At 45.9% G+C, this 27,003-nt stretch overlaps 1 protein-coding gene across 2 annotated transcripts in view; it reads left to right on the top strand.

The window, feature by feature from the left end:
- Window positions 1-27,003, top strand: part of TAF2 (TATA-box binding protein associated factor 2) — a 765,870-nt gene that overhangs the window by 224,138 nt on the left and 514,729 nt on the right. For both annotated transcript variants that reach the window (XM_086966160.1, XM_086966159.1), the window contains exon 10: window positions 4,452-4,537. In XM_086966160.1, coding sequence (XP_086822286.1) covers window positions 4,452-4,537 — 86 coding nt within the window. The remainder of the gene's footprint in view (window positions 1-4,451; window positions 4,538-27,003) is intronic.

Here is a 27,003-nt window from a genome sequence, read left to right as displayed (position 1 = left end):
AGATGCAGCTTGAGAAAAGGAGGCAGTGGATAAAGGCTTGATAGATGTGGTCATATGCTGCAGTTAAGAGGAGTGGTTTGTATTACTGGACATAAATGTAGTGTTGAGGGAGGTAAGACCTAGGATGATCATTGAGTTAAGAGAGAAACATCTTGAACTGCTACTATAAGGTTATTTGAAGGTTGCAGAAAACCATGCTTTGATAACTAATTTCTCCTTGTGCATTGCGAGAAAAGATTATAAGTGAATCATACACATTTTATGTAGGAATGATGATAACCAAAAGGATGATAAGAGAGCAATATAGGATTCCATGGATTGATCAGGATGTGAACAAGACAGTATGGAGGTGTGAAGTACGCAGTGCTGGAGATGAGCATTTTTTGCTGACTGGCACTGCGCGACTGAAGGCTGTAGAGGGTCGAGACAGGGGATATAAGAAGTTTGGTGTCGATTTTTAGGGAGCATGTATTATGCTGCTGAACACTTAAGGCACATCCTACGTATAACTTATTATTTAATTAGGTGGGTCAAGATAAAGTTTTGAAGCGGAGCATGTAAGCGCAATTGATTGCATATTTTTAAATAGGTGTTTGTGAAAGAAGGTTTTCCTAGAACTATTATCATAGACAATTGTATTCAGTTTAAAATGGAGAGCCTTTTGAAACAATGTGGAGTATTTAATTTGAGGATGACACTTAATTAACCTCAAGCCATTTGTTAAGTTGAGAGATTCAACAAAGGTTATGGTTTAGTCCATATAGTGGGGGTTGAGAGGTGTATGGTAGTGGGTAAAAATGTGTGTAGTGTGATTTTGTTGTATAGAACACCACCAAACAGTGCGACTGGAACAGCTCATTTCGAAGGCATGAGGAGCTTACACAGTGTTGGTTGAGGAAGTGAGAGAGTATGAGGAAGAAAGAAGGTGGTGTTAGAGAGATGATCCAAAGCAGATGAAGGGAACATATGTTTAGAAAAAGATAACTCAAAAAAGAGAGTAGGGTTCAATCGTAAGATTGAGTTAGCGTTAAGGATCCTTTGTATGTAAAGAACTATCAAAGTTTGGGAAGCTTGTGGAGGTGCTGGAAGTTTACACTAATGCTTGTGAATTTTTAAGTGACCCCTGGTGGAATGTTTGGAGGTTGGATTAGGTGGACAAGACGGAAATAGTGAAAAGGGCAAGTATTAGAGAGGGTTCAAACATTAACAGATGCAAGAAGTAAAAGGGCACACAATTAATAGAATTGACAAGCTTTTGTTAATCCTTTTATTTTCTAATTGATTTTTTACAAGTTTGGAGTGAAACGTACGTGCATGTATTTTTGGTATTTCATGTTGTAATATTTGTTCTCAAAGCTTTGTGGTTTATTAACATTGTACTTTCATTTGGTTAGAAAAAAGAAGAAATTGTGGTATTTTGCATAACTGATCTACATGATGTAAGTTGGAATGTGGTCGAAATTGTTCCATATGCGGTTGGTCAAATAAACATTCTGGGTTTTAGCCATTGATTTTGGGCTTCTGGAAGCAGCTGATACTAATTCATATATCTCTGCACCTATTACATTCAGTCCTTACATTTCAGTTTGAGTGGTTATATATTACACTGCATATTAATGAGTATTGAAATAGCACCATATCAATATCTTATAATGGTGTGATTTGAATATACTTGTGGTCATAGGTAATTTCAATTGCCAGCAGATGTGAAGCTGCCTCTCTCGATGTCTGCAACAAAGCCATTGATTTTCTCTCTTGAGCAATCTTTGCACCTTGACTGTCCATTGTCCCTCATGAGTGAATACCCTAGAATTCAGCATTTTGCAGCACTGAAAATAGCAGCTGTTTTGAAATCATCAATTTATGGTATCCATTTACCAGCCTCAGGAGGGTTAGACTCTGATTTGAAACTCTGAATTGAATCTCCCTGCTTTTCAGTTCTTTGACTTTTTACAGTCTGTTTTTCTAATTATGCCAAGATTTCGGCAGTAAGAGTTTTAATCACTCAGCGTTATACCAGGCTCATATTAAATACGCTTGGGTTCATTCTGAGGTGAACACAAACTCAATCAAGCTTTGGCAATGCCAATAGGTCTGGCTTTAAAGGAATGTTGTACGGTAATGTGAATCATTACAAGTAAATGTATTTTTGTGGAAGCAAAGAAGTATAGAAGAATATTGGTGTAGTCAGGTGGCAGTTGCACTGTCAAGCCAGACCTAAAAATCCATGTACTTTAATGACTCCCCTCCTCTGCTGCTGGCAGAGAAAAACACTATAAATTATCTAGTTATCTTAGACTCTTTTACAGCATTAAAATGTCATGTGTTTACCCTTGAAATTTCAAGGTCAGCTAGCTGGATAAATAATCAAACTCATCACAGTTGATGGGGGGCAGTGTAGAAAAGTGCCCCTTTTTGACATGGTCCCTCTAACCTTTTGCTCTTTTGCTTGTATCTGATGCAATTTTGACAGAAAGTGCACTGGGTTCCTGTTTAGCAAGTCCCCAGTGTCAAATCTCTTTAGCTAAAACTGTGCATTTGTTCCTTAATTGTCAAAACCTTTAGCACCCCCTGTAAATCCCTAGTAAATGGTACCCCTAGTACCTAGGGCATAGAATATGGAGTGCTAAAGAGGGTCTCTCAGGGCTGCAGCACGTATTGTGCTGCCCTAAGAGACCCCTCAGCACCAACTGACAGACTGCCATTGTAAGCTGTGTGTCAAGGTGTAGAGGAAAGTGAAGACAACATAGCACGCATCCTGAGTGCCATGCCTGCAGACACTGAATGCAGTATAGGTAGGACACCCATACAGCAGGTCTTAAAGCCCTAAGATGGGGGTACACTATACTACATGTGTGGACATATCTGCAGGTGTGCCCCCTGTAATGTCTATGTCGATTTTTAGATATTAGAAGTGAACAGGGAAGCCATTTTTAAGTACATGTGCTGGACACTGGTGTTTACAAGTTCCCCAGCTACTTGATGGCTTCACTGAACTAGAGATGTTTGGTATGAAACCCGAGGCCGCTGCCGCCCAAGAAAAGGACCCTCTGCTCCTAAATGTCAAATCTGTCCCCCCACAAAGTGAGAGAACACTAAGACCAACCGGAGTCTCACAGGACCAATACCCGGGGTATCGGTCCCCTTGCAGCAAATGGAGAGCATAAGAGTCCAGTCAGGACTCAAAGACAAAGCAGCCATCTAGGAGCGTCAGCACCACAGAGACCCAATTTCAGAGTGGCCCAACTGTCCTGATTTTGCACCCTCAACCGGCAAGACTAACAACCGCAAGGACCTGCAAAGCACGAGCCCAGACGTTCAAAGGCGCACAGAGGCCAGCTGACCTTTTCCCTTTGCACCGGAGCACCCTAGCCCGTGTTGGGGGCATCAGGGCTTGTCCCGAAGTCCCCCTCTACTGACTGTTTCCATGGTGACCCCCCCTTCCCTTTACAGATGTAGCGCACACAGCTCAAACGCAACCAGCATCTTTGCATCCAGGCGCCCCAGGGCAGGTAACGAGAATCTGCTGGTAGTACTTTGGACCTTGGCCCACTATGACCCTAAGTTCTGAAGGAGACCCCAGAAACCATACACAATTAACTGTATGCAACACATGCCTTTTCTCCCGTAGGAAAGCATTGCGCGTAAACACGCATTTGAGTGAACATTTTACTTACCTGATAAAATCATTATCGTAAAAAGTACTTACTTACTCTCAAACTTCTTGGTATCATTATATATCTAAAAATATTTCTTATTTTTCTAAATTGGTCCTGATTTTATTCTTGAGTGTGTGTCTCGTTTATTGCCTCTTTGTTTCTCAACAAATGCTAACTCGCACTACAACAAAAAGAGAGCATTTGGGATATCATTTGTGCCTCTATAAGCTGGCAGGGGTTTGCTTGGACTCTTTACACAGGGTACCTCCTTTTTGATCCACTATATAAAGAGCCAGCTTCCCACATGCAGGCACTTTTAATGCTGAAGCCCACTACTTCTGTGCAATCAAAACGTGTACTCCTGGCTCCCGACATGTAGGAGGAGCCAAAACCCCTTCCTTGTGGTACTCACATATTTGTATGGCGACAGTTGCGCTTGCAAGCTATACCATAAAAACAGGCACAAACTGTTCGCGATTAATGCAAATTGGGCCTCACTTCCTGGGTTTTCCAAGGATAATTCCTCTAGGTTAGACCTTCAAGAAATTGTGCAGGCAAATCAGTGCTGTAGGAATAGTACCATGCAGAGAAATAATTGTACAGACCATTTTTGTACATCATTCCCCATTACAAACAGCAAAACAAATAACCTGGCACAATAATGAATCCAGTGTTTTTTACGCCAGACATTTACAAGACCCCTAAAATGAGGCTGTATTGTTTATTGTTTTGTAGTTTGTTTCTGGTCTGTAAAATTGGTGAATTTCTGATTTTTATCAATACTTCTTGTAGGAGTTGGACCAAATGGTGATTTATGAATTGAAAACTGGTGGAGTTTTGTTGCATCCAACATTTGCAGTTGGAAAGGAAAAAGAAAGGTATGCTTTTTTTATTCTGTGTATGTATTTATATGGCTTAAGTTCCCCATTGTGAAAACATGCTTTTGGATCCTAGGGCTTAACATGGCCTCAAAAAATTGGGAGATTCACTCATGGGTTTGCAAGAAAGTTTGTGCTGTTATAATACCTGAGAATTGTGATAGTTGGTTATTCCTTAACGTACTAACTGTATGATGGAGAAATAAATGTTTTAAGTGATGCTCCTGAGGCAGAGCTGGACAGCTAGCAGTATGTCTGCACTGTTTCCACACTGAGCCTGCAGATTTTCCTCTCCGTGCCGCCTATGAGGCACCGTAAATCAACTGCTTAGTAGAAGAGAAAAGATGGTGAGGGAACTATTTTTTTCATTTTGAAGGATAGCTCTTGGAAGACCGAGATATGGTGCTCAGCGAGACCATTCAGCAATCCACAGACGGCCACCGCTAGTGAGAGCACAACACCACATTCTTTTTGTGTCCCAATGGCCAGCCACGTCTCCGTGATAGTTGTGGGGACTTACCAAAGACAATGAGGGAGGATAAACCAAGGCTAGTGTGGAACTGGGAAGCCCGGGAGATTGAGAGAGCTGGAGAGCGATTTGGCGGAGAAGAGAACCCCTAGAATGGCAGCACTTATGAGTGGACTTCTGAGAGAGTTAGACTGCTGCATGCCAGTGGTGCTCAGTGTTGTGTGACAAATAATGACGGCCAAACAGAAGAAAACTAAGGCACTGATTACGAATTTGGGATATGGGTGTCCCCGTCCAATCATGACTGATAATGGTGCTCCTGCACTCAGTGTGGGAACACCGGACACTATTTCTTTGGCCGAAAAATCCTGCCAGTAAAATCGCTTTAGCCTTAATCTCTCAAAGCAGCCACTTGTCTGCCTCAGCCCAACCTCCTCTGATAAGCCGGAAGCATAGCTTGCTATCGCCTGCCATGCCACTTCTTCCCTTTCCATCGCCATCCCAGCACTGCTCCTGTTCTCCTCCCTCACCTTGTACCAGTATCTCCACTCATACATTTACCGCCTCCTCATAGCAGATGGTAAACAAGTGTGGAATTCCAGGAGGTAAATCATTTTTCGCAGTCTCCCATTCCTTGGTGTCTAACTTATAACTCCACAGTACTGGTCTTTATGAGTGCAGTGTGTCCACCCTACCAGTACTCTGCACCTCCTAATCATTGCCTAAACAGGACTTTTTCGACCCATGTAGGAGAAATTGTGCTACATTGAATGGGGGACTGAAGATCTATCTACTGACAATGTAGAAAACAAAAAGGTGATGGGTGGAACTCTTTTACATCGTTTCAACCACTGACATTCACTCAGGCCACATTCCAGCACATCTTTTTCAACCACTGTGCCACTTCAGACACAGACCAGCTGTATGCAAATCAGCCTTGGATCACAAGCTTTAAGAACTGCTTCATATGGGTCATGTATAAGGCGTCTCAGAGTAAAAAGGTGATGGAAGGAATGTTTGCAAGTAGTCTTGTCACTGGCAGTTGCTCAGGCTCAATTTCAGTCCATCAGGTCTTTTTGCCAACTTTGCCACTCAAAACAGAGACCAGATATATGGAAACGCAACTTGGTCCTGCTCCAGTGGCAGCAGTCCAGCCCAAACTGCCATTCTAGGTCTTTTTTGACAGGAACATAAGCAGGCCCAGACTGGTTTCAGCCTACTTAGGCCTTGTCAGTGTGGTATAGTTCGAGTCATGTGGCACAGTGAGCATTGCACATGCATCTCTGGCCATACTCATCACACTGAGAATAACACAGAGGTGACGGGTGCAGTGCTTGCACATATAGCCATTGTTAAGTGCTTGAGCCCACATTCCACTCCATGTTTTTCACCCACTATGCCAACGCAGACAGAAACCAGCCACATGCAAATCAACCTCTTTCCTGCTCAAATAGCAACAGTGTAACCTGACCTGCCAGGCCAGATCCCCTTTGAACTGAAACACAAGCAACTCCAGACAGCTTTCCAGATGAAACTGCCTAGTTAGGGGCCCACGTTTGAGCATGCTCATTGAACCGAGGGTGTCACATCAAGGAAACCACAAAGGTGATTTCTGGAATACTTGAAAATACTCACTGTTGCTAGAGACCAGGTGAGTGTTTTGGAATCTTAGAAAAATCCAGATCAGGTTGAGAAATCCACCTCTGATGGGAAGGTCTGCTTCGAGAAAATGTCCAGCTTAGTATGGGTTAAGACAGTGGAGAAGGTGCTGGACAGCTGAGAGCTGCAATTCTAGAGTGGGATGGTGTTAGTGGTGAAATGGCTACAAGAACCAATACCTTTAGACACCTGGGTGGTATTTCAAATAATAATGCTGGATAATAAATGGCAGTGATGAAGGGGCATCCTTGGATTCCCTCAGTGGATAGGTTTTTCTGCTACTGAGGTGATAAGAGCCCTTTAACATACTCACCTGGCATCTTTTCAAAGTGGAAATAGGCACATGGTGCAGAAAGCTTAAGGCTACCATTCCAGGTTGAAAGGGGAGACAAGCTTCCAAGCAGTACCATTATTACTGTTTTTCGTGACCTGTGTCTCGAAGATCCATATCCTGCACAAGTCATCTTCATTTAGGGGTACGCGCCAAGTGGAATGCAAGTATGTGCTGCTGTTCCGGTGCTACAAATTTAACGCAGACGGCAACAATTCCAGCCACTCTAAACGTTTGAGTTCTGATGTGGAACTCAGGCTAAAAGTAGGGCATGATAATAAGGCATATAGTTTCTCTTTCGTGGAAGCCTCACAGTCCAGACTTACAACAGCAGCCTAATAGAAAACATTGTCTTCACACCTGTTGTCAACTGGAAGGGCGGGCTTTGCTACTTTACTGTTCTTAATTCTCCTTCATAGTCAAAGTTAGGTGTGGCATTGAGGTTTGGAATGTTTTCAGTGTTTGGTCTACAACCAGATTTTGTTTACATTTCATTCTCTTCTTGTGTTCTCCCCCACCCTATTGTTGCATCCTTCCTTGTCCACATTCCCAATTTCCTCAAAGTTCCTCTTAAGTATTTATTTACCCTTTTCTCAGTGTTGATTGGTCTGGAGAGCAACATGAAGGACTTCATAACAGTTTAAAAGTTTGGTGGTGCAGCACTTATGTTGCAGTAATTGGGGTAGGAATGGGTCAGTTGAAACTGGTATGAAATCTTTAACCCTTTTGGTGTTGCGAACGGCCCCCGGCCTTCCCACGTGATGGCGGGCGTGTGCGGAGTACTGCCGGGGGCCGTCCGAATCCCGCCCACTCGCTAATAAGCCTGCACAGCGGGAGAATTAGCGCTGCGCGCAAGGGGTTAGACCTCCTGTGTAATGGTGTTTTGTTGGGTCCTGTTTACCTGTCACTGTCTACCCAATTTTCTGTTCTAATAAAAAGATTTAAATGTGAAATGACTCTCCTGCCAAAGTTACCTTATGCATTCAGCTAACAAATATTACAAATGTTTGAGTATTTTTTGTTTTTTTGATAATATTTTTAGTACATTTCTTAGGGGTAAGGCATGAGGGCAGAATTTTCCTGCCAGGTGTTGAAGTGTAGCTGTTCCCAAGGTGGCTTTGACTATCCAAAAACTAATCATCAGCTTCTCACACTTAAAGGCCTAATTGAATTTCTAATTAACCCTCTGTCTTCCCTTTTACTTCTCAGTATCTAGGTCTCCTCCCTCTAGCTTGAGGAATATCAGTAATAATCTACCAATATCAGACAAAACCACCTTACATCGATTGTGAGCATAGGAACAGACCAGGGGCTTCCATAATGGATACCACAGACCTCCATAACTCTGTCTCGTACACACAGTACATGTACCACACATGCCAATTACTCAAACAAGCACAACATACACTTTGATTGTTAGCTTTGGGATCTGGGTTAGCACATGGAAGCAGAACTTCACACAAGGGGTCCAGTAGACCTCCACTTCAGCGATAAGGATAAAAGGTCCGTTCACCAAACACAGTACGCAACCACCACTGCTCTGCATTCTAAACCCTTTACAGGGACCGTTGTCCACTGTCAGTGTAACTTGGGCAAACTTGGTGCAACACCTCCATGCCCCAAGACGTGGTTAGGACCTTACTCATGTCAATGGACAGGCCTAGTCACACATACACTAGATTTGTGTGAGGCTAGGGACAAAACCTCTTCATTGGGCAGAATGCCCCTGTGGGACATGGTGCTCCCTTTGCCCCTGTTAGTAGGCAGCTGTATGTGAGAACAAATGGTTCTGTTGGGAGATGGTTATTTCTTTAAATAGTTTTACACTTTCTATTTTCTCTTTTAATTCTTTAATATCAATAAATGATTACAACACACATGGGTCTGAGTTCCTTTTTTAGATTGTATTTTCACATATCGAAAATACAGGAAACCAGGGACAAAATGCTGCAGCAGAAAGCAACTTAAGTGAGGGTCTCCTGTAGTGTAATCACGGAGTTCTGTGAGGCAATTCACCTCATATTTGTGCTGCCCATTCCTGCTGGTACGTCTTCGAATTCAGGAGGGGCCCTCCTGTTTCTTTGGCACCAGTTCAGTCCCCAGCTCCAGTTGAGCCCCTTGGATCCATGTTTGGATTTGGACCAGCAAAGTTCTTACTACCTCGACCTTCACCAGCACCAGTCCCGTTGCCCTTGGCTTTCAGGGGACTGGACACCTCTCCAGATACTGCATGGTCTCTCTCCCTGATTGGGCTATGGAGGATGGAGCCTCGTTTGCTATTGTGGTGAGAAGCCAAGGTTCTAGACCTCAGCCTACCTTCATGGCATTTAAGAGTAACATATTTACGGAGGTGCTTCTTACCCCTTCAGAGCCGCTTCTCTCATTTAATGAAGCTCTCACCGGGGAGGAGCTACGCGGGCATCCAAGATGGTCGCGTGAGCAGAGAGCTCCCGAGACCCGCGCCGCCCTTCTTGATTTATCCTTCAGTTATCCTGGTCGCTTCGACGGGCTTTTGCAGTGCTACTCTTACTGATGCTGTCGATCCCTTTTGGGCCGAGATCGGACTTCGGGGACCATTTTTACATCGTCTCTAACTTCCTGGCCTAACCCCGGACGGGACCGGGGTCTCTGTTGCCTTGGATGGCCGAGCAGTAATGCAACAACAACGGCTGCCTGGCATTTGCTTCACCGATTGTATGCCACTTTCACTTTCGGTTTCTGGCCCTCTCGTGTCCTGACTCCCTGTGACCTGCTCTTCCATCCTGGTTTGCTGTTCTCACTGGCAACACGCTTTCTCGCAGTGCCGGCTCAGTGGCCCGCGACAATTTCTAGCAAAAACCAGACTTTTGGGGTCAAGAATCGCCGACATTCATTTGCACCCGGATTGTCCCCGCGGGGTGCTGAATTCAACATGGCCACGAAACCCGAGATGGAGAAACGCAGGAAGACCAATACTCGTGGGGGGTCGGTCCAGTCCAACGTGATCGACCGCTATACGCAACCGAGAGGTTCTCCCAGTGCTGCCAGCCGTAGCTTGGAAGACCCGAAGACGGACATGGCGACCGCCTCGGAAGTGTCCCTTCAGGACCTGCTGGCCGCCATTGCAGGACTCAAGGCCGATATGAGTCAACAGTATGAGGCCATCGTGTCGAAGATTGACACGGCGGTTGATGTTACTCTTCTTCGGGCCGATTTGGCCAAGACAAACGAGAGGGTCAAGGCGCTGGACCTAAAGGCATCGAGTTTGGTGACAGACATGGCGGAAGCGCAGTCGGAGATTGGGAATCTGCGTTCCTCGCAAGACCTGTTGGCCAAGCGCATGGAGGACTACGACAATAGGGCCCGGCGGAATAACATTCTTCTAGTCGGAGTGCCGGAGGATAATGGTGCTGCCTCAATCGATCTACTGGTTGAGGAGCTAATTGTCGCTAAACTCGCTCCTGCAGGCCTCAGCAAGTTTTTTGCGGTCGAGCGTGCTTATCGCTTCCCGGGTGGACAGGTGAAGCCGGGGGGACCCCCGAGGCCTATCATCGCTAGGCTGTTTCACTTTCGAGACAGAGACGCCATTCTTCAGGCCGCCCGCAAGCACGGCCCGTTGAACTTCGATAATAACTCTCTCGATCTATCCTGACTTCACTCCTCAAGTGCAACGGCAACGTTCTGGATTCCTTGGAGTAAAGCGTCGCTTGAGGGATTTGGGACTTAAATATGCTATGTTGTTTCCCGCTCGCCTGCGGATTGAATACAGGGAACGTGCCTACTTCTTCGATCAACCGGACAGTGCCAGCGACTGGTTGGACTCGCTGCCAAAAGATGACACCGAGAGCGGAGGCCCCGGAGGCACGGACGGTGGTGCAACGGCCCAGGGCTGAACTGGGGCCCCTGAGGTCCGGCTTTGGATTATGAACTCTACAGAGTACCTTTTATCGTATGCTTTATGTTTATGCCCGTGGTGGTGCGGGTTGGGGTAGTTACTCCCTTCCTCCTCGGGGGTTCTTTGTGTAGATCAGATGGGGCGACAGGCACACTGCAGTTTGGGGTGGCTCTTTAGTCAGCAGGGGGCGTTGTAACGGGTTCATGGTTGGGGGGTGGTTGGTGGGGACTTGGTTGTGTTGTGTGTTTCTTGTTCTTCCTTTTTCATGGTACATTATTGATTGCATACATCCTTGACCTGAGGTTCCGGGAGGGGGCTGGGTTGGGTCGATCTTATTGGGATGGGGGGGGTGAGATAAAGGTTCTTTCTTGGAACGTCAATGGTTTGGGTGACAGAATTAAACGTGGCATTGTGTTGCAATTTATAAGGCGTCATGCCCCTGATGTTGTGTTACTTCAGGAAACCCATTTGATTGGTAATGCCTGTAAAGCTCTTGACCGTCGAGGCTACCGGTTGGTCGCCCATGCTGGTTTTACGTCTGGCTCTCGGGGAGTGGGTATAATGGTTAAATCCTCCTTGGCCCTTGAGATTGACGATGTCACCCTTGATGATCAGGGACGCTATGCTGCTGTCTCGGGGAGATGGGAGGGGAAGCTAATTGTGATAGTGGCTGTGTATATTCCCCCGGGGCTGCAGGCAACCACATATGCTGATCTTGGCAGGACTCTTCTTGGTCTCCCTGATGGTCTGCTGATTATGGGTGGGGATTTTAACTCTGTGATGTCTGGTGATTGTGATCGGCTGCCCCCTAGAGTTCTGCCGCAGTCCCAGATGTGGCTCACTGACATGGCCGAAACTTTTGGTCTGGTGGATGTTTGGCGTTCGCTGCACCCCTCCCAGACGCAGTATACTTTCCACTCTGGTGCACATGGCAGCCTCTCGAGGATAGACTACTTTTTCATGCTGACCTCTACCCTATCCTTGGTGCGGGAGGTTCGTCATCTCCCCTGGGGTATTTCAGACCATTCCCCTTTGCTGATTGAGGTCTCTGTGGGTGGTCCTCCTGGTAACAGAGTTCCCCCTGTCCCGCCCTGGCACTTTCGGAACCCCCGGCTCCGCTCAGATTTGGTGAAGGCTATTGATTGCTATTTTGATGAGAATGTGGGTTCGGTGACTTCCCCTACTGTTCTCTGGGAGGCCTTTAAAACGGTCATACGGGGATCCGCACTATCTCTTATTGCAGCTGAACGGAAAACTAGGAGGGAGGCCGTGCTGGCCCTTGAGACCGAAATCACTGCACTCGAGAGTGAGCTGGGTGGAGATGACACGCCTGCGCTTCTACACACCTTGGAATTGAAGCAGGCGGATTATAAAGCTTGTGTGACTGATGCTGCTAAGGTGATGCGCGCGAATCAGTTGGGCCGTCTGTACGATGTGGGTGACAAGGCTAGCAAACTCCTTGCGTGGCTGGATAAGGCTGAAAGAATGAATCGTGTGGTACCCGTTATTACCCGTGAGTCTGGTGAATGTGTGTCTGACCCCGGTGAGATTGTTGACTGTTTCGTGGACCATTTCCTAAAGGTTTATACCCCAGTGAGTGATCAGGATGAGGCCGATTCCCGTTTACTGTTGCGTGATATTGCTCTTCCTTGTGTCTCGGAAGCTCCCTTTACGGTGGACGAGATCGCCCACGCCATCAGGTCCTTGCGCTCGGGTAAGGCGATGGGGCCTAATGGTTTGCCTATCGAGCTCTACAAACTTCGCCCAGACAAAATGGCCGCCCACCTGCGGACCATGTTTCTGAACGCATTTGAGGCTGGAGTCCTTCCGCTTGAACAGCGCCTGGCCACCATAGTGGTCATTCATAAGGATGGCAAGCCTCGTGACCGCTGCACCTCCTACCGCCCCATTTCCTTACTGAACGCGGAACCCAAAATCCTTGCCAAGGTCTTGGCCAATCGGTTGTTGTCTGTGATCTGCGATCTGATTCATCCGGATCAATCCGGCTTCATACCCCATCGGAACACGGCCCTTAATCTGCGTAGACTCCAGGGTGTTCTCGCGAGAGCTGCAACTCTTGCTGAGCCAGCGGTGGTGGCCTCCCTGGACGCTACAATGGCTTTCGACACCATTGAATGGCCATATCTGTGGGCGGCCCTTTCCAAATTTGGCTTTGGCCCTAACTTCATCGCGTGGGTGAGGCTCCTGTATGAGCAACCACTGGCTCAAGTTGTGGTGAATGGCAGAAGCTCTGACCCGTTTCCATTGGGACGCGGCACCAGTCAGGGGTGTCCGCTTTCCCCACTTCTGTTTGCACTGGCGCTCGAGCCCCTTGCGGCATGGCTCCGGTGGGAACCCTCGATTAAAGGGATCCGGTGGGCGCCGGATTTGGAAGATCGGGTCTCGCTCTACGCCGACGACATCCTTCTTTATTTCACTTCCCCCCAGAAGTCTTTGAACGTGCTCTTTGACGTTCTTACATCCTTTGGAAAGAACTCCGGATTGGTTATCAATTGGACCAAGTCCTGTGTTTATTTCATAGCGGGGGTCTTGCCGCCGCTGCCCCGTAGGTTTCCAATTCAAGTGGCAAGCAATGGTTTTAAATATTTGGGGATCTATGTCTCCATGGTTTCCGCGGTGCGATACGATCGGAATCTCTATGCTCCCCTCCGTCGCCTCAAGCAGGATGTGCGGCGGTGGCGTCAATTGCCCTTGTCCCCGCTGGGGCGAGCGGCACTTTTTAAAATGATGTCGCTGCCTAGATTTCTTTATGCGTTGCAGAATTTCTTCGACCCGGTCCCCGCCCGCTATTTCCGTGAGATCGAAAGCCTACAGCGGCAATTGATTTTGGACGGACGTGCCCGTATCGCATTGTCTAAACTCACACTCCCCTGGTACGATGGCGGTATCGCTTTACCGGATATCAAACGATATTACTGGGCCTCGCATTTAAGCGCAATTAACCACGTAACGTATTCATCGGAACCCGCTCCTGCTTTTGCCCTGGACAAATTCCTACTGCCCGGTGGCAACTTTAATAGGGCTTTGTACTCGAAGTCACCAATCCGTCTCCTTACTGGTCCTACGAAGTGTGCGGTGCGTGCCTGGAAGGATGCGACTGTGGCTACGGGCTGGGGTGGCAAATTGACGCGTATGACCCCACTGTATGATTCTGATCGACTGGGCAACCTGTGGCGAACGAAAGGGTTTGATAGGTGGGATATGATTGGGATTAGTAAGGTGGAGGATCTCTGGGCCAGGGGCGCTGTGATCTCCTTCGAAGCCCTAAAACTGGAATATCAGCTTGATGATAGGGAGTATTTTCAGTATATGCAGGTACGACATGCCTTATCTTCTGCCTTTCCCCCTGGGACTGATATTCCCCAGTCATCCCCACTGGAGGACCGTATCCTTGATGGCCACGTCCCTGACAGCACGATTTCGTTAATATATAAGAAACTTATTAACAACAGGGCTGACCTGCTGGGGAAGCTTCGTGCCTCCTGGTCGGCAGATGGGCTCGAATTAGACGACGAGGATTGGCAGTCGGCTGTTTCTTCCCCTAAAGAGGTGGCTATTCCGGCCCGGCTTCGCTTTGTCCAGCTAAAGATCCTTCACCGTGTGTATGTGACCGGTATGCGTCTGGTGCGAATGGGGCTTGCGACAGATGGACTGTGTAGGCGTGGCTGTGGTATGGATGGTACTTTTCTTCACGTCTTGTGGGAATGCCCGGTTGTCTCAGCTTTCTGGTCCAGGGTACATGATGTGATGGGACGTGTTACTGGAGTCCCTCTCCTCCCTGAGACACGGCGCTGTCTGCTCAATGTGTGGGAGCCCACAGATTGTACGGCTGCCCAGACATTCTGGGTCACTCTGGGCAACATGGTTGCCAAAAGGGACATAGCTCAGCTCTGGGGCTCCAATAGACCACCGAGGCTTAGTGCCTGGAAAGACAACATGGACTGGTGCATGTTTCGAGAGAAGACGGTGTACGAGGCACGGGGTCGTCCTAAAAAATGGACCAGGGTCTGGGCGCAATGGAATGCGTACCGTGGCGATATCTGTTCCCCTCCACTTGATTATGCCGATACTGTCCCCTCCTCCCCATGATTGGCGTTCCCTTTTCTAATCATATCCTATATTCCCTCCATGATCACCCCCCCACGTTAGACTTGCTCCTGTTATTGCATACTCCTTCCCTTCCCCCCCCCCTCCTGTGAACCTTGCCAGTATAATACCATGTGTTTGTTTTTGTTTGTTTCTTACCTCGACAAAACTATAAAATTAAACCTTCGCTATCCTGTTGATTATTGTATTGTGCACCACATCATAACGGACGCTAAGTGGCCGCCTCTATTGCGTATTGTTTTTCTTTATTCTTTTAATGTTTGTCATAGCGGCCGGCCCAATGGGGTTGTAGGCAGACGCTGTGTATTGTGCATTTGATAAATAAAGGTTTTAAAAAAAAATGAAGCTCTCACCGATGTCTTGTTTGGGACTTGGTCAAAACCCTACTCAGGGGCTCATGTGGGATGGACAGTTGCTTGCCTCCACAATCCGCAGGGCACTCCAATTTCCTCCCACAATACCCTATCCCGAAGAGCTTGATGATCCAAGCTTCCACCTACTGTGTACATTTTGGCCCATTCCCTACCACTCCACCAGACATATAAGAGGCTAGATACCTTAAAAAAAAATGTTTTCTTCCACCAGCCTGGTACTTCGGTCCGTGACACTGCGTCCCTTTTGGGCTGCAGCTCCAACGCTTTGTTGGATTTGGTGGCGCAGGTGATGCCATTGTCCCAGAGGAGGCCCAGCTCACATTTTCCCTAGCTATTGCAAACTGGAGTAATGCAGTCAAGTTCACAATCTTATGTGGGCTGGATGTAATAAACTTGTGGGCAGATAGGTTTCTTGTCGGTGGCCTTGCGGCGCCATGCCTGGCGGAGGACAGTTGGCTTTTCTGGGGATGTGCAAGTGTCACCCATGGACATGCCCTTTGATGTCCGCTGTCTCTTCAGTGATAAAGCTGACTCTGCGCTGGAGCGCTTTAGGACAACAGGACTGCAGTCAGGCCAATGGGTCTTTCCATGGCCCCTCACCAACCCCAGACCACCTTTCACTCCTTTCGTGGCCAGGGAAAGGGCTTTCAGCTGCGTCTTTACGTGCCCAGCCACCAAGGTGTGCAAGCTTCTTAGCCTCTGCGTGGTTGAGGGCGTAGTACACAAAGGCCCGAGGGTCGGGCAGCCAGAGATTGGGCTAGTCCATCCGCTGCCCCCTCCCGGCAGCAGCAACCTTCAAACCCCTTTAGTATTCCCTTTCACCAACATGGGCACCCAGTGTGTGGCAAGATACACCATCACCTGTCACACTGAAGGTCAATAACATCAGACCTCTGGGTTCTTGAAATTATCCAAAGGGACTACTCCTTCCCTTTCTTGACCCCTCCATTCCCCATGCCACCCACTTGCGACAAGGTAAAGGAGAAATGGTCCATTTCTCCTAGCTCTGTCAAGAAGTGACGGCTCTCTTGGCAAGGAAGCCATAGAGAGGGTGCAGACTTCAGAAGTAGGCTTTGATAGCTTCCATCCTTCTTGGGTGCCAGAAAGCATTTGTCCTATCCTAGGCCTGCGCACCTCTCAATTTCTTCCTCAAGAAGAAGTTCAAAATACTCACTCTCGCTCAAGTCTTGTCTGCCCTGTACCCTACATTTCCGTCCTGCCTGCCCACAGGTATTTCCAGAGGTTCATGGTGGGCCACAAGCATTTTGTTTGCGGTGCTCCCTTTTGGCCTTACCAGCACTCCTCGGGTGTTCACCAAAGCGATGGCAGGGGTTGTAGCTCATCTGCAGAGATTAGGGGTGCCAATCTTCTCCTATTTTGACGACTGGTTGTTGAAGGCGGCTTGCCCCAGGATGTTGTCTTCTACCTCAAGACTATGGCAGAGCTTCTTACTTTCGCTAGAGTTCACCATCAAAGCCAACATCCCTCTTAGACTCTCCATTTCATGGTAGCTGTTCTGGACACAGTACCTTTTCAGGCCTATCCTTCTGAACAGTGAGTCCTGCATATTCAGGCTATGATACTAATGTTCAGCCTCTATCCTGGAATGACTCTGTGGCTGCAGGGGCTCACAGTCTCTTGCATCATGCTTGTGACACATTCCCGCTAGCTTATGTGGGCTCTGCAGTGGGACCTGAAATTCCGGTGGGTGCAGCATTACGGGAATCTCTCTGACATGGTTTAAATCTCAGGGGAAACTGCAAAAGATCTGCAGTGGTGCTTAACAAACTTTTGATTGGGTCAGCAACAGACCCCTCTCTCTTCCGCAACCAGATCTCACAATGGTGATAGATGCGTCACTCCTGGGATGGGGCAGCCATCTGGGAGAGGTGGAGATCAGAGGCCTCTGCTCTCCGATAGATTCTTGAATCCATAACCACCTTTTGGAGCACAGGATGATCTGGCTGCCATTAAAAGCCGTTCTACCCTCCATCAGGGAAATACTACTGCCATGTGGTGCTGCAATAAACAAGACTAGATGGGATCATGGACCATTTGCCAAGAGGCCCTGTGTCTCTGGGCATGCCCGGAACATCAGGGCATTTCCCTAGTGGTTCAACACATGACAGGCTCTATGAACGCCAGGGTGGAAAAACTCAGCCGAAGATGCCTAGCGGATCACAAATGATGTCTCCACCCAGAGTTTGTCCACTCATACCTTCTCTGCTCGGAGTCCTCAAGAAGTTCAAGAATGACTGGGCCCACGTCATGCTTGTGGGTCTGGACTGGGCTCGGACTGCGCTCAGAGAGTTTGGTACCCTGATCTGTTAAGCATGGCCACTGGTCATTCGATCAGGCTTCCCCTTTAGGAGGATCTTCTGTTGCCACAGCAAGGGAGGGTTTTCCACCAGAATCTTTTAACGTTCTGCCTTCATTTGTGGTGATTGAGCAGCAGCAGTGGACAGTTTTTGACTTTCCCCCCAAAGTCTGCACTATTCTTTTGGTAGCCAGACCTGCCTCCACCAAGACTGTTTACGCCTGCCATTGAGGCAAGCTTGTGGCATGGTGTGTAGAGATGCGTGTTGACCATATTTCTGCTTCCCTCTCTCAGGTCTTTCTCTTTATCCTTTCCGTTGCACAGCAGGGCTCTGCTATGGGCACCTTAACAGGCTACCTTTCCGCCATCTGAGCCTTTCTTCGGTTGCCTATTCAGCCCTCCCTCCTCAAACCCCCAGTTGTACATATGTCCTTGAAAGGTTTGCAACACGTTTCCTCCTTCACGCTTCATCATGCCTCAGTGAGAATCTAATCTAATGTGCTCTCACTCTGAGCCATTGCATAACTATCCTCTTAGGTTCCTTACCATCAAGGTGGTCTTCCTGGTGGCAGTAACATCTGCCTGGAGGGACACTGAGCTTCAGGCTTTGTCATTCAAGCCTCCATACCTGAACATCTACTCTTCGTGGGTTATGTCCGAGTGAAGAAGGGAACGGCCTTGCAGAATCAGACCATCGCCCAATGGATCGTGCTTTACATTAAGATCTGCTACGCATTGGTCAAGAAGCAACCCCCAGAAGGTTTGCGTGCTCATTCCACCAAAGCTAAGGCTGTGACCACTGCGCTACCACATGTAGTTCCAGTCCTGGATATCTGCCAGGCAGCCAGGTCCTTGGGACTGACACTTTGTTTGTACAGTCCTGTAGGACTTTCTAGTGTGAAACAGTTTGGCAGACTCACCTCAGGGGAGGTGGTGCTTGTGTATCTACTGTAAAGTAAGAAATCTGCGGCTAGAAGATGAACATGTTACTTACATTTCGGTAACTCCTTATGTGGTAGGGAATCTATCTCCCTTACTGACTTAACCATCGTCTTCGCTCTGCAAATGGAACTAGAGTCTAACGCCTGGAAATAAAGTCTCTACCAGATAAGGCTTTACCAAAGGTAAGTAACTTGTTCAACATTTCCCTCCAGGAAATGGAATGAGGTTTGCCAAAATCACTAGGATTCAGACGCTTTGAGTCCCTTTCTCAACAAAACCCATAAATAACTGCGAAATACAGCAGTACATTTTGAAAAATGGCTAGGTCTACTGTTTAAAATGACGCATCAGTCACACCCTGATGGAACTCAACTCCCTGCCCTTGTCAGCCTGCATTATCTTCAAAGTCAGTTGCATCATCGAAAAACTATCACTTGCCTATCTGGATGACAGGCTCATCATATCTCGTAGCTCTCAGCACAGCCAGAACAAAAATAGACTGGTGACAAAGAAGTATATAAACAAAAAAAGCAACAGGCCCTTTTCACATATGCACTCTAGATCTCGGACAACATACCTGTATCCACCAGGACTGCCCCAAACCTGCTTCCTTTTAGGATACTACAGAAGACACACCTCTATAAAAAACACTACACCATGATGCAGTAACAATTCTATGTCAGGGGCGGAGGCTTCTGATTAGGCTTATTCTTTCTTGCTTTATTTACTCCAGCTGCGATAATCCTCGCCTCCGCCTCCTTAATAGAATTGAAACTTTCCTGCACATTAGCTAGGAAATTTAGCATTCACTTTGGCTCTAAGAAACCAGCTACCCCTAAGGCAGTCATTAGCAGTGGCTTTGCCTTGGACCATGTGCAGCATTTTGCTTCCTTCCTCCAAGGTTTTCGCTCTATAAATACCACATTAAAAAATACATTCACACATCGTTTTCATACCATTGGCTTCACATCTAAGGGGAAGTGGTGGTGTATGTTAAGTACCCTTCCTAACCCCCTAAACCCCCTTGTCCTTCAAAAATTACCATGATTTCCCAGACACAGTTGACAGAAAGGGAGAGGATTAAGGCTGAGGGCTCTTTCCTTCCTAGATTGTTCCGGTGTGCAATTCAATGCCTGAGGCAACCGTGGTAGAGTTATCAAATATGCGTGGGCACAAACTGGAAGAATTCCCAACCGCTCCCTCAAGCCTCCAAAGCAGATTCGCCAGATCCAGGAAACCTATGGATATGGTCAAAATTGTCACTTCCTTCTCAGTGGGTTTCTATTTGAACGGTCTGCATTAAAACAAGGCATAGCATCAGGGAACGGCAGTGCTGACCCACTTGACGCCATTAGCTGACTGCCTTTCTCTAGAAAGACTCATGAACATTACTGCCAGAGAAATGACCGTATCTAATGATGCGTAGATTTAGCCCGTTACATACCATTTTCGCGCTGGCTTCTCGGCACTCGCTTGCATTCTCATTTACATTTTTATTTTGTACATAATCTGTATAACTCACAACTGCTACTGTGGCAATTTTCCCCAACAACTCCCCCCCTCCATCTCATGTCCCCACTTCAGGTCGCCATTAGTGATTGTCTACGTTTGTATGTGGCGCCCTTTATCTGTTATTGCTATTGTGTGGATGCCTGTCTCTCCTAGTACTGATCTTCGTCTTTGAGCCTCCTCTGGACTCCCGGGTTTATCTTAGACTTCCTCAGCTGGTGGTGCCTGATTTAAGGCCCTTTCTGGACTGTGTCATATTGGACTTCCCTATCTGGACTGTGTTCCTGGTGTAGTGATTCCTCAACCCTGGTTGGCGTGTCTCAAACTCTCTGCCAGTGCCTCGCTTGCCCTGGCCCTCCCAAGTTTTCCCAGTCCCCTTCGTGCATTCCTAAGCAGGATCCTGCCCTCGCAGCCCTCCCACTTCTCCAATTCCCGCTTCCATCCAGCTATTCTTGGGCCGCTCTGTGCCTTTCACTGGCTAATAATTGCGTGCTAGGCTAGGATGAAGGCCAAGTCCTGAAATTTGTCGGTGACCTTTGTTTTAGCTGTGTAGGTGAATAACTTAAGGAGGCAGTGTGCCGGAGTACTCTGGACCACTCGATCGATGATTTGGACTGTTTCATTTATCACTGCCTGCCAATAATGAGTTAGATCCTGACAACTCCATTTCATATGTAGGAGGTACGCTCCCACCTTTCCACATCTCTGGCATCCCGCATCTTCTCTGTGGAAGTAGCAGTTAATTCGACTTGGAGTGAGGTATACCCGGTGTAGCATGTAGAAGCTGATCGGCCTAAATGTGGTGTTTCTTGACATCCTGAGAGTCCTATCCAATATGTTCTCCCAATTTATGACAATATCCAATAAAAGATGTATTCCATGTGAAATTTCTCCAGTCTTGCACGTTTACAATGAGGTCTCTCATTTGTCATTCATTGAAAAGTTACACAACATGACGTGTTAATCCTATAAAAAGTGTCATGTTCAGTCAAAATTTCAAACACTTCCTCTGCCCCATATTGTCTTACTGCTTAACTGAATGGTATGGTACTAACGATGGTGTATAAAAAAAGAATTAAGAGCCTGGTAAAAAAGAGACTTGTGCATGCCCTTTCTTACCTTTTACTTCCTCATTCAGTCTTTCCCAGTGGTGGCTGCTAGGGAACAGTAGTGGTGGATGGATAAAAAGGAATTAAAAAAAAAAAAGACGACTTACCTGCTGTCCGCTGCCTCTCCTCCTCCCTCCCTCTGTTTCTGACTCCCCGCAGCACACAGGCTCCCAGACTCTCCAAAGCCAATCACGACGCTGCTGTCATCAGCGTGACAGCAGCGTTGTGATTGGTCTGAGCGACATGGTTTGCCGCTCAGACAGTGTCTAGGACTGATATATACCCAACTGTGCAACACAGCTAGTAGGAGAAAAGCTAAGTGCGTATGTGAGTTTGGCCGGACCAAGATGGCTGGTCAAACCGCCATGTGCACTTATGGTGTACTAACCAGTCCTCCTCCTTCTGACAACAGCCAAGCCCAGCACTAACCTGGCTCCTTACTAAAAATAAAATGATAATAAGGTTGTCATTTCATCATTTTATTTTTCCTTTTGCACTGCTCAGAGAGCAGTGGGGAGACACTCCTCCTCCTTAGCGAAAGAGCCGCTGCGGGTCTTTCCCTTTCATGCATTCCTATTTTGGTCAATAAATGTTTCATTCTTTCCTTGTATACAGTGTATACTTGCTTTTCATTGCAAACCTTTAAGTAACACAATTTATTTGCTGCTTTTGTCAAATGAATTTGTATTTGTATAAAACACACAGTAGAATGGCAATGCAAGTTAAAGAAAGAAAATAATATTCAAAGTTTTCCAAATCCATGGAGAACATTTTCTACCATGACCCCATTTTTTTCTTCAGTGGTAACCTGTGTTATCACTAGCCCCACTACCCCACGATTAGCCACTTGGCAGCCAAGTCCTCCCACAAAATGTGTCCATAATTTGGCATAATTGAAGCCTGGAAAGGACAACATTTTAAAGATGTAAATTAAATAATAAAATCGACCATGACGACTTCAGAAGTGCCCATGCTTGCGTTTGCTTTGTTTGATGTTATTTAATAATCCTGTCAAATAATGTAATGGTTTATCAACAGTTTTCATGTAGATGCAAATAAAATGCAAAAGATGTTTTTATTTTTTAACAGACAACATTATAATGATGAACTGCAAAATTGTTCTCTCCTGTACTAACCTATCGTTTTGCACCTAGGAAGTGTGAGGTGGTAACGCAGAGTGATAAATGGGGGTGGAAACTGGAGATGAGGGATGGTCAGTGACCAGTACCGTCAGGTCACGGGCTGAAATTAGGATTAAAGGAACATCTGTGAATTTCTCTGGGCCATGTTAAGGAGGCTGCAGACTTGGTGATGGAGCACAGCACATGCATAACAGAGAATAACAACAAATGTGGTCCTGGAGAATCTGCTCATTAGCAGTGCAAAGTGTAAATCTGTGAAATGCTACGGAATTACCCAAAATTTGAAGGAAAATTCAGTTAAGAAGTGCTGAAAGTGCCTTCGCAAAACAAGTCAATGGTTGAAAGGGACTGACCCACAGCCAACTCACATGAGGCCTAAAATTCAAAACATTATCCTATGACCTTACAAACGGAACAATGGACATTAGAGTAGCATATGTATTCATTGTTTTTCAGCTTCTCACATTGATTTTGGCTTTAAGATGCTTAGAGTTTTCCATTACATTTTGAAAATATTTCCCATTACTACGCAAGACCTCTAGGATATTCTTATTCAGTATCCATATCTGTGTTTGAACAAAAACGCCAAAAAGAGCAAAAGAAATACACCAGACCATGACGTAAAACTTGTTTGCTTATAAACCTCAACTGAATAGACTAGTCTTCCAGGGCATTTTAGGAGTATATTTACATAAATGGCTAATATTCAACTAATGGTGGATGACCACCAGAGAAAAGAACTTGAGCCAAATATCAATTTCAGCTATTGAAGCCAATGGTGGGCAGGTGAAAATGTATATTCGTTGTGCCTGAACAGAAACACAGCTGAAATTAGATCTGCTCAAAACTCCTGCCTCCAAAAGGGTTATCTCTAAAACTCTGATAGCCTGGAATCTTCTTTTGAAAACCTGAAGAAGAAAATGGTGTCCCCTTCAACCGAAAGAATAAAAAGAAGTTGCCTAGTGATCTTGTTTCTTTAGTATTTTGAGCATTTATGGGCTTTTGTAGTGGAGAAAAGAGTTGTGTGTGTGTTATGATGCTGTGGTATACCCTCGGCTCTGCTTTGTTTCACAATTGTTGCCATCTTCTAATTCAACAACAGCGGCATTGGAGTAATACTAAATAAGGGTGCTTGACTTCACCTTCGGTCGGGCTCTACCTACACCACTCTGGACACTTTCTCTTTCACTTGTACTAGCCTCAAGGCTGTGTTGAGCATTTTACAAATCTCTTGAATTAACAAATACTAAGTATTTTGAGCCAAAATCAGTTATGAACCAGCCCCAAAGTTGATGACCTGCAACTCAAACCAGTATTCACTATTCAGAGTTTCCCCCTATACTCATCTATAACTAACCAAAATATGCCATAACTGTACATCCACAAATAACTTTGTAGATCACTTTCCAGACAAGACCATAAAATCAGAAGTAACCCTTTCCAGCACCACTTGGTGCTTTATCATAAATTCTTCACCAGTTCAAGGCAGCTTTGCGTATGCTCTCAAAATGACCCAAGTAATTGAATTCCTCAAGAAGCCCCAGCTGCATCCCAAAATCTTCAATAACTTCCACCACGCCACCACCATCTTTCCAACAATCAGTCTTAATCCAGTCTGCCATGTACATTGAAGAATAGAAACTCCTCTCTCACTACCAATTTGACTTCCAGTCTTCAGTGATAACCCTGCTACTCACAATATAATAGTCCATTCTGCTTATTCGAGAGAGGTAGCTCATGCCTCAGTTGACTAGGGTGATTGAACTGGACACTAGATATGAACTTTTGGTGCAAGGTCCTTAATTATTTACCAGTTTATCTACGTAGTAGATGGTAATTGGTCTGAACTGATACCACAAACATAGAGCCTGTAAAAAATAATTGCAGAACCATTCATGGCTCCTTGTTAGCTTCATTCAGTTGAATACATGCATGGAGTATTTGAGAATATTTATGTATGAGACAGGCAGCCCCTGTTCACCACAATTTAATGATATTTCACTGTCACATCATCCATTGGAATTATACACCTCTTCTCATCCCTCCTGGAGAAAGCTGCTCTTTTTGTCAAGTGATTTCCTTATGCCAAAAACCCAGAAAAAAACTAATGATTTCTATGTTCACCGAAAAACACGAACATGTTCAAGCTATCATATCTTGCTAACACCATCAGAACGGACTGCACTTTATTACTTGTTCCACATGTGGAATCACTGAACATTATTCTGTGCTTGTATCTAACCATTCATGCACACATAAACGTACTGTAACATCGGAAAAGTGCAACCTCCAATCGCCCACGAACAAAGATTAGCTGTTCTGTCTGTCGTATTTCAAACCGCGATCCAGACTTTAGTTATCTTTTGCATTTGACTCCACATTGTGCACTGTTAAATGTACCATCATTCTCTATTCCCTTAGCTGCTATTATTACCTTTATTTCCAGACATCCTACAGAGATGGGACATTTGCCCAATCATGCCAGTTCTTAAAGAACACAGTCAGTCAGAGCCTACCGTTTACATTTGTTAAAGAGCTTGAAAAGCAACTGCTCCTTTGTCTCTCAGCCCTAAAACCAAACAATCTTTGTCTTCATCTAGAAATCCCTTACTTCTAACATGCAAATGTAACCCATTTTACTGTACGTCCATGGAAGCCTATAAAATTACCTCTTTTCTGCTTTGTCACGGGCTGACCTGATCACTCTCCCCAAGAAGCTGTTCAACTACCTGTTAGTCTGCTTCATAACACTGTTTTAGCCTTTCTCCTCACTTCTGATTTCCAAGTTCTGCTTCTGATCTTTTGGCATATTCCTTGCTCATCTGCCACCACTGCCTATGTTACCCCCATACCTTTTAAAGTGGAAAAGTGCTCTATAAATCCAATAAGTTGCACACAATTTCTGTATTGTTGTGTATAGTTGGTGAAACTTGTAACATTATGCTGCCATGCTATTTTGTGAAATAGTTGGCATATTTTATGATTTATAAATTAAGATTGTCAGCAGGCACACCTTGGCATGTCTCAGTGTATAAGTACTATTTCGACTTGTCAAGGCTATGTAGCCTTATATATTGTGTAGTAGTAGTGCAAACTGTAATAGGGTAGCAGTAACATTTTTATACCTGGAATTTGGCCATAAACTATTTTACTTCTTGTTGCTTTTGGCTTAGCAAATCTTTATTACTGACTGTTCCTGAAACCAAGCAGTTTTTCGTTTGATGGTCGTTGCCAACTTCACATTTTTCTTGGATTTTCTCCTGAAATGGTGCGTCATTGGTAGTAGATTTTAAATTGCTGTTTCACTAAGTACTTGCTTCATAAGTACAGACGGAATTTGGCTTCAGGAACATTAACCATGACCTGTAAAGTAGGGAAGGTCGGCCAGCGACTAAGCTCAAGAGGTATACTTTGCTCTTACTGTAGAATGAAGTCTGTGCCAAAGTGCTCCAGCACACATTCCTAATTTAGACAGATCTTCAAAGAAAGATACATTTTTTTCATAAATAGACTTTCTTGATGAGCAGATTTTTCTCCTCTGTGTGCAGAGATACTTTTTTCTGAATATAAGTTGTATGGCTTGTCTGTGTCCCAAATGAAGATTCCATGTTTGATTGTGTGCATTAAATCAGAGAGAGGCTGTGGTCATGGGAAGGTGGAGGAAAAGTACGATGCACTATTGTAGGTTTGTTTCTAGGGTGTTTGGACAGGTTCTTGCAATTCTGCTTCTATAGGTAATTTAATGTAATGTAACGTGCACTTGTATAGCGCAGCTGTCACCCCAAAGGTATCCTGGCGCTTAGACTACCAACCAGCGAATAACAGAACTGAGATAAGCAAAGATCTAATCTCTAGGGAACAGTCTAGTTTTCAGTTCCTTCTTAAAACATGACAAGGTGTTCAGTTGTCTGAGCTCCAGGGGTAGTGTATTCCAAAGTCTGGATGTCGTGAAGCTGAAATATCTGCCACCCGTTCGAACTTTTTTAACATGGGGAACGCAGACCAGGTTAGCAGAAGAAGAGCGCAGGGATCTAGCAGTGGAGTACCATACAAATTTCCTAAGTAGGACTTTAGGCCCAATTTTTTGTACTGCCCTGTAGAAAATACAGAGTGCCTTAAAATGAACTCTTTGCACAATAGGCAGCCAATGAAGGTCCTTTAAGGCCAAGGAGGCTGAAGCTCCTCGTGGCCAGTTCAGTGCCAATTTGGCCGCCATGATCTGTATTCTTTGTAACTTCTTTATTAGCGAGGCTGGAGCACCCAGAAGGAGTGCATTTGACAATTCTGCTCAGAACAATACTCTGTACCACTTGAGGTCTAACAAGGGTGGGTAAAACCGGGAGAATCTTCCGAAGACCTCTAAGCAGAGATAGACAGGTGCTCACCGTTTTGTTCACCTGAGAAACCAGCTGTAAGTTGCTGTCCAGCAGCACTCCCAAATTGCGCACTGTGTTAGCGGGCACAGAAGAGTTGTTAGCCAGATCTGGCCAAAAGTCTGCTGGAAGGGGACGATGAATTTTACCTGCAGTACAGCACAGGACTTCAGTTTTTTCCCCATTAAATTGTAGAGGATTCTCTTTCAACCAGTCTGCTGTTCTGTGCAGGCAATTGT

Source organism: Lissotriton vulgaris, chromosome 4_1, assembly GCF_964263255.1.
Source record: "Lissotriton vulgaris chromosome 4_1, aLisVul1.2, whole genome shotgun sequence".
Classification (NCBI taxonomy): Eukaryota; Metazoa; Chordata; class Amphibia; order Caudata; family Salamandridae; genus Lissotriton; species Lissotriton vulgaris.
The sequence above is the reverse complement of the archived record's forward strand: the minus strand, read 5'-3'. Positions and strand labels throughout refer to the sequence as shown.